General features: G+C 31.7%; 1 protein-coding gene across 1 annotated transcript; it reads left to right on the forward strand.

The window, feature by feature from the left end:
• TRIADDRAFT_20232 (uncharacterized protein) lies at positions 1-2,170 on the forward strand (the record flags this gene model as incomplete). The annotated part of the gene is made up of 5 exons (XM_002108088.1): positions 1-961; positions 1,177-1,271; positions 1,363-1,437; positions 1,538-1,688; positions 1,794-2,170. 5 exons carry the CDS (start codon positions 1-3, stop codon positions 2,168-2,170), a joined length of 1,659 nt encoding a protein of 552 aa, XP_002108124.1.
• Between the last annotated feature and the right edge of the window lie 4,784 nt (positions 2,171-6,954).

Below are 6,954 nucleotides of genomic sequence, written 5' to 3' on the forward strand. Positions count from 1 at the left end.
ATGAATAAAGCTATAGTCAGGATCCCTCCAGATAACAATATTGTTTGCATTGATTATGATATTGGATTTAAGATGCGTTACTTGCAACGCGACAAAGATGAAGTCGTCAGTCGTGCATTAGCCAGAATCAAGTTAAGTTATATCAAGGAAAAACAATCCCCAAAAAAGAAAGGAAAACGCAATCGACAACCACCACAACAAGATTCGGATGTACTACAGGCTTTCTTACTCGATGGGAATGGAAATCGAATAGATGAAAATATCACCAACGGTATAGCATGGTCTCAAGCAAAACAACTCATTGTTGGTGATAAACAATATGCTATTGAAGTTAATCCACCCAAGATTTTATCCTTGCGCTTACCGGATACGATAATGGCTCAATTTCCTATGGTACCGATATTGACTGCGGAATTTACTGATACCATAAAGTACGATTGGTTTACCATAGCACCTGATAGTAATGAAGAGACATTAGTTGAATCTAAGATTGTCAATCACGATTCTACGCAAATAACGGCCTTTATACCCCAAACTCAGCATGTTGGCTCCAAGTTAAAGGTAGTTTGCACACCTTATAATAGCCAACATACTCAAGGCTCCGATCCTTCATCTGTAACCGTAGCGGCAGCAATAACTGCTGGTCCAGGTACTTGCCCTTGCCAAATGACTCATCTCTACACCAAGAAACGTTTAACTCAACCTGATTCTTTCCGCATTGTCAGTTATAACGTGTTAGCTGATACTTATTCAAGTCAAGAGCATACACAAAAAGTCTTATTCCCTTATTGTCCTCCATACGCACTCAGTATTGATTATCGAAAGTTGTTAATCACACGAGAGCTATATGGATACAACGCCGACATTATTTGTTTACAAGAATGCGATAAAGATATATTTAACCAATTCTATGCTCCGTTTATGAAAGGGTTAGGCTACGATGGCATCCAAGATAGCAAAAGTATGCTCAATTTTACATGCATATAGCTCACACAAAGACTTGTAGATTACAAAAGTTTCATGGATTTATTCTCTTCAATCCCCATATAGTCGATCATTCTCCTTTCTTATCCATCATAACTAGTGTTGAACATCACTTGCTCAAGATATCGAACTTTTCTATTCTTGATATCTTTCATTGACTAACTCCATCTATTTTACCCTTATTAATCCTAGTTAACAATAGAGAAGGAGAAGCGACATTCTATCATATGGATCGATTTAATATGATTGATCATCATTGTCAAAGTATTGGTAATACCTTGAAAAATGTGAGTTTAAAACTAAATGGAATATGGTCATCATTTTTATTGATGATTGGCAGTAATATACCTGGATTGCTTTTTACCATACATAACATAGGATGAAATCTTTGAACAAATTTGTAAATGTCCCACATTGAAGTATAGGTTACTTAACAGGAATAGCATAGTACAGGTATACAGAAGTAAACATAGCCGTAGTTTTATTTAAAGTGCAATTTTATATTTTTTAGCGGGGATCCATTGATAGATAATTGAGTTATTTCTACCTTTAGATTGTAACTTTACAACCCAAAGAACTGGAGAATATTAGATTGGTAGTAGTCAATACGCACTTTTATTTTAGACCACAAGCTTCTCACATTAGAATTCTTCAGGGCTATTCCATGTTGAAATGTGTAGAGAAATACTGTGAAAAATTCATAGGTAAGTTATTTGTATTAAAAATATCACTATTCCAAATGTAGTATACATACATATTCCGCATAGGCCTATTTGTATCTACTCTTAATGCTTCCATCCTTCATGTAGGTAATGATGTTCGAGTTTTATACTGTGGAGATTTTAATAGTCATCCTCGTACAGCTCTTGTTAAGTTAATGACAACTGGTAGTGTCCAATCCAATGATCCTGTATGGCATGAAGGCGGCGAGGAAGAATTCTGTGAGAATATTTCCCTACGAAATGACAAGAAATGTGTTAGTTTTACTGGATATCCTCAATTTACTAATTTCGTCAATGGATTCGTCGAATGTCTGGATTATATATTTGGTCAGCCGGAACATTTTCAAGTCGAACAAGTCTTTCCTTCTATGACAGAAGAAGTAGCTGCCGCATATACCGCTTTGCCTTCTGTTGTTTCACCGTCCGACCATGTTGCTATTGGCTGTGATTTGAGATTGAAGTAGTTGTTTGCCATGGTTCAGTTATGATCTTTTACGAAATTCTTAACTGCAGTTAATTTATTTTAATCAAAATTCTGTCTGCATTGCTTTCATTTATACTTCATCACGAATGGAAGCAACCAATCGAAGTAATATGCAAATTTTACTGCATTTTTCTTATTCTTTAGATCTTTCTTAACTCTTGTCGATGCAGTCATAATGATAGAATTAGCTAATGTTACAAAATTGCAGAATCAGTATTAGCATAGTATTTAGTTTGCGCAATGAATTGGCAATTATTCAGTTGACATACAGTACAGAATATATTTTACAAATATTTTTACATGGCTTTACGATTTATCAGCCTTGAGACATGAATTACTATTACATCGTGTACATGACAATGATAGAACTACTCCGCTGATATTGCGTTGTGATAAATCCTCTGTAAGATTTACATTCACTGGATAATAATACTGTACGTTATACAATACTTTTTGATGATATTTGATCGCTACCAAATTATTCATCATAATATAACTTGAAAGTACCGAAATCTATAGTATCATACGTGCTAGCTAATTTCTGACGATGCGCACGATAACTAATGATTTTGCAGTTTGATTCCGTTGTACAGTTAAATTTATAATTTTAATACAATTGTTATTTTCAGCATCTTGGACCAAAGTAGATCTTAAACAGAGCACATAGAAATTACGCGTCTGATCGTTTAAATATTAATAAGTGTAATTGATATCAGTCTACTGCTAATTGTTATTTCGGTCTGGTATAGTAAGCGTTGATCGATTCGATTATCTTAAGGACGAATATGAACGATAAAATCATGCAAACGGTGCTTGACGAAGTTATACGATATGTACAACTACCGTACGATAACCGTGGTAGTCAATATATATTTTCGTGATTCAAAAAAACTCTGAGGGGTACATGTTTCGTTTCGATTTTAACTTAAATGAGCTCTATGAGGTGTCATTATTATGATAATATCAAATATTGATCATTTATCAGCTCTTAAAACACAACTTGACGAAATGCGACTTCGTATATTGTGTAATTTATGTATTTCAATTTTAACTACACGATATCAACTACTGAATATAAATTGACTCGCTATGACAATAAATGGCGAATTCTTCGCTGCTAAGATCATTTCTATTTTCGTACAACAATCAGATTACAATTTCATAATTAAAGATGGACTGGCCTATTATCATTTTGCTTTCGTAGATATGGGTGTATGCTTATAATGTCTGGTGATGTTTATCTTTCGCCCTAAACTAGTATCATGAATTTACAATGTCTGAATTGCTATAATCTTAGAGAGTGAGATCGTACCACATGATCTACTCTAATAAGATCAAAACAAGTTTAATCTTATAAACTCAAACATATTTTCAATAGCACGAAGTATCTTTTACATTAAATGTTCCATTTCTTATAGATGAATACTGGACAATTAAAAGCAAAAATATGTGAATGCATTTTTATATGATCGCCTTATCATTGGCCTGCCCAGATTATTATGATAGGATAGATTCATCTGGTGATATTTTTATGGTTATTATTAGCGTAAGCAGCGATTGGCAGATTTGTGGAATCAGAAATGGGGCATTTTTGACCGATTAAGATAAACTATGAAAGGATAGATAAAATAGAAAGTATTAATTTACAGAATCAGAAATGTGTCATTTTTAATCGATAAACTGAAAGGATAGAAGAAATAGAAGGCTTTAATTTACGGAATCAGAAATGTGGCATTTTTGATCGATAAGTTATGAAAGAATAGATGAAACAGAAGGCATTAATTAATTTACGGAATCAGAAATATTGCAGTTTTAATCGATAAACTATGAAAGGATAGATAAAATAGAGGGCTTTAATTTGTGGAATCAGAAATGTAGCAGTTTTGATCGATTAAGATAAGCTATGGAAGGATAGTAGGCATTAATGTAACTCCATAGCGTAGTTTGCGAATTTTTCGATTCTAGAATTGTAGATATAGCGTTTGTATCGATTCGAGTATTTTACGATAGAATAAGATGACCTAAATTAAATGACAATATATTACCATTATCATAAAATTTTAGATTTATAAAGCTGGAAACATAGCGTTCGTATCAATTAGGATAGACTCTGATAAGATAAGAGGGGTTAGTTAGAATTTATTAAAAGATTAATATTCCAAATAAAATAATGAATAAAGTTGCATAAGGTTGTATCGATCAGAATAAACGATAATGATAGGATAGCTTCTCCCAAAGTGATAATAGTAAAAGCATAGCAGAACTGATGCGTTGCTACCCATTAGTACAAAGCATCAGAGAATAAATTAAAAAGATGGCATTAAAAGATTTTTCTAATATAAACAGGAATAAGACTGTTGAATCAGGCTTGTAAGATCTCTATCAATTAAAATGGATTCAATTTATAATATTATTGCATCTATATCGAAAGTAAGAATAATACTAGTATCACAGACTTGAAATGATAGCCTTGTAACCGATTGGAACAGAGTGCGACAAAATAAGTTGAATAGATGACAGGACATATTTCTTCATTTAAAGTGGAAGAAATCGAAATAGGATTGTAAAGCTAGTGATTCATAAAGAAAGATTCGATAGAGAGAATAATAGAAAAATATAGAAACTTGAAATCATGACGCTGGTGCCGACTGGGATCGATTACAACGTAATAAATTGAATCGATGACATTAAAAATTTCCCTATTAAAACTGGAATAAAATTATCAAATTATAATTATAGGAATCGTTGCCTATAAAGATGAATTTTAATAGTTAATGTTAATGTATCTCTAACGAAAATAGGGACAATAGTATCACTGAGGTAAATAATAGCATTTTTATCAATTATGATAGACCATGATGGAATAAATTCAATGAATGAAAATAGATATGAAGAATTTGAGCTAATTACAGTAGCAACATGAAGGACGGTGACGCTAGATTATATAACCCATTCACCACAAGAGGGTTTCGACCTAAAAACAAGGATAGAACTATTGAATTGCAATTATAGCCCTTATTTCTTAATAAGATAGATTCAATAGACAGTATTGACGAATCTAGAATCTCTATCAAAAGTGAGAATAGCGGGTAGCATCGCAGACTTGAATGATTACTTTGTTGTTGACTTGGCTAGAACACGATAGAACAAACTAAATGCATGATATATAAAGACTTCCTTTTTATTTTTGATAGAATTGTTGAAGAGAATAACAGCATCGTTGACTAGAAACAATGGTGTTATTAGAGATTGAGACATAGCACGATAAAATAAACGATATTCAAGATTCCCTTTAGAATCTGACAGAACTGTTTTGAGTTAAAATTGTTGCACTTGTTAACAATCAAGAAAATTAAATTATTAAACATCAATATTTCTCTATCAAACATCTAACTGTAACTAGAGAATAAGATAGTGGTATATGCCATGGATGAGGACGATTTAATTGACTCTCTGAACGGATGCATCTATTAGAGACAAAATGTTTATCAATTTTATCCATAATAATATTTAACGAAGAAATATTATTAAAAAGTAATAACTGATTTATATTGATTAGCCTAGATAGAAAAATAATAGAACAGTCAATTATTTATCATTTTTATTTTACTGATCAGATTGAACTCTCCATGTGAAAAGTAACTATTATGAGCTTGATTTAAATGATTTATAATCATCAACAATTTATGTTAGGAATAGATCAAGGCTTAGTTAATAATTTGGATAGATTAGGACTGCGGATTGGATTATTTTTTTGTCCTTATTAATGATATTGCTTCATTGTCAGCAGATTATTATATAGAATATATTGCTATATGTGTAATATGGATGGCAATGCTAACTTAAAGTTCATAACATAAATTTCATTTTTATAGTAATGATCTTCATTTTCGGATTAAACATGTCGATAATAATCAATAATAAGCGTAATACATTCGGAGTTATCATATTCAAAATATAAAGATATTTCTGTAATATTAAAAATACCATACTTTGAAATGTTCTGCTTATGGCAGTGAAAATAGTAACATGTTTACTCGTTTACAAACAAGTGTAGAGCGGCAAGCAATTAAAATAAGTATCTTATGAAATGATCGCAAAAGAGAAATCCTCATCTGCTATGATTAAGTGGATTAGATAATTCATTTTCTGATTGTTTTGTAACAAGTTATAAATGATACACGGGATAAATTTTCCTCTTACTAAGTACGTATAAAATCATCCTACCACGATTAACCGATTAAAAGATCGATATTCAAAAATTAAGCCATGGCAAGTTGTGTTAACACGATTTTTGACTTCAACTATATTTTAAAACTGACAATCAGACTTTTAGCATACTTTTAGCATTATCAATCTATCTATAAAAAAATAGCGAATGAAATTGCCGGTAATCATATGTAAAAGATTCTCCTGGCTGGAGCAGAGTTGAAATAAGATGCTCAGTTAGAGTATAAAATATAAAGATACCGTAAATGTTAACCATGCCTAGTAGTTAATAAACAATCAGAAGTGAAATAGCATCATAATGAATTGATGCCTCCTAGATGAAGATGAGAATATGATTTTAGCTATAAAGATTCATTGTAATAACATCGTTAGGATAAATCAAATTCTGCTTAAAAAGGGAAAAATCAAAATCAACTTTCATTTTGACTACGATGAAATAATGGTCAAAGCGTAGGCAAGATAGTCGATTAAAAGAATATTTACCAACGATCTATATAATAGCGTAGAATAGCCTTTCCTTCTTATCCAACAATG

Source organism: Trichoplax adhaerens, genomic scaffold (genome assembly GCF_000150275.1).
Source record: "Trichoplax adhaerens TRIADscaffold_1 genomic scaffold, whole genome shotgun sequence".
Taxonomy (NCBI): domain Eukaryota; kingdom Metazoa; phylum Placozoa; class Uniplacotomia; order Trichoplacea; family Trichoplacidae; genus Trichoplax; species Trichoplax adhaerens.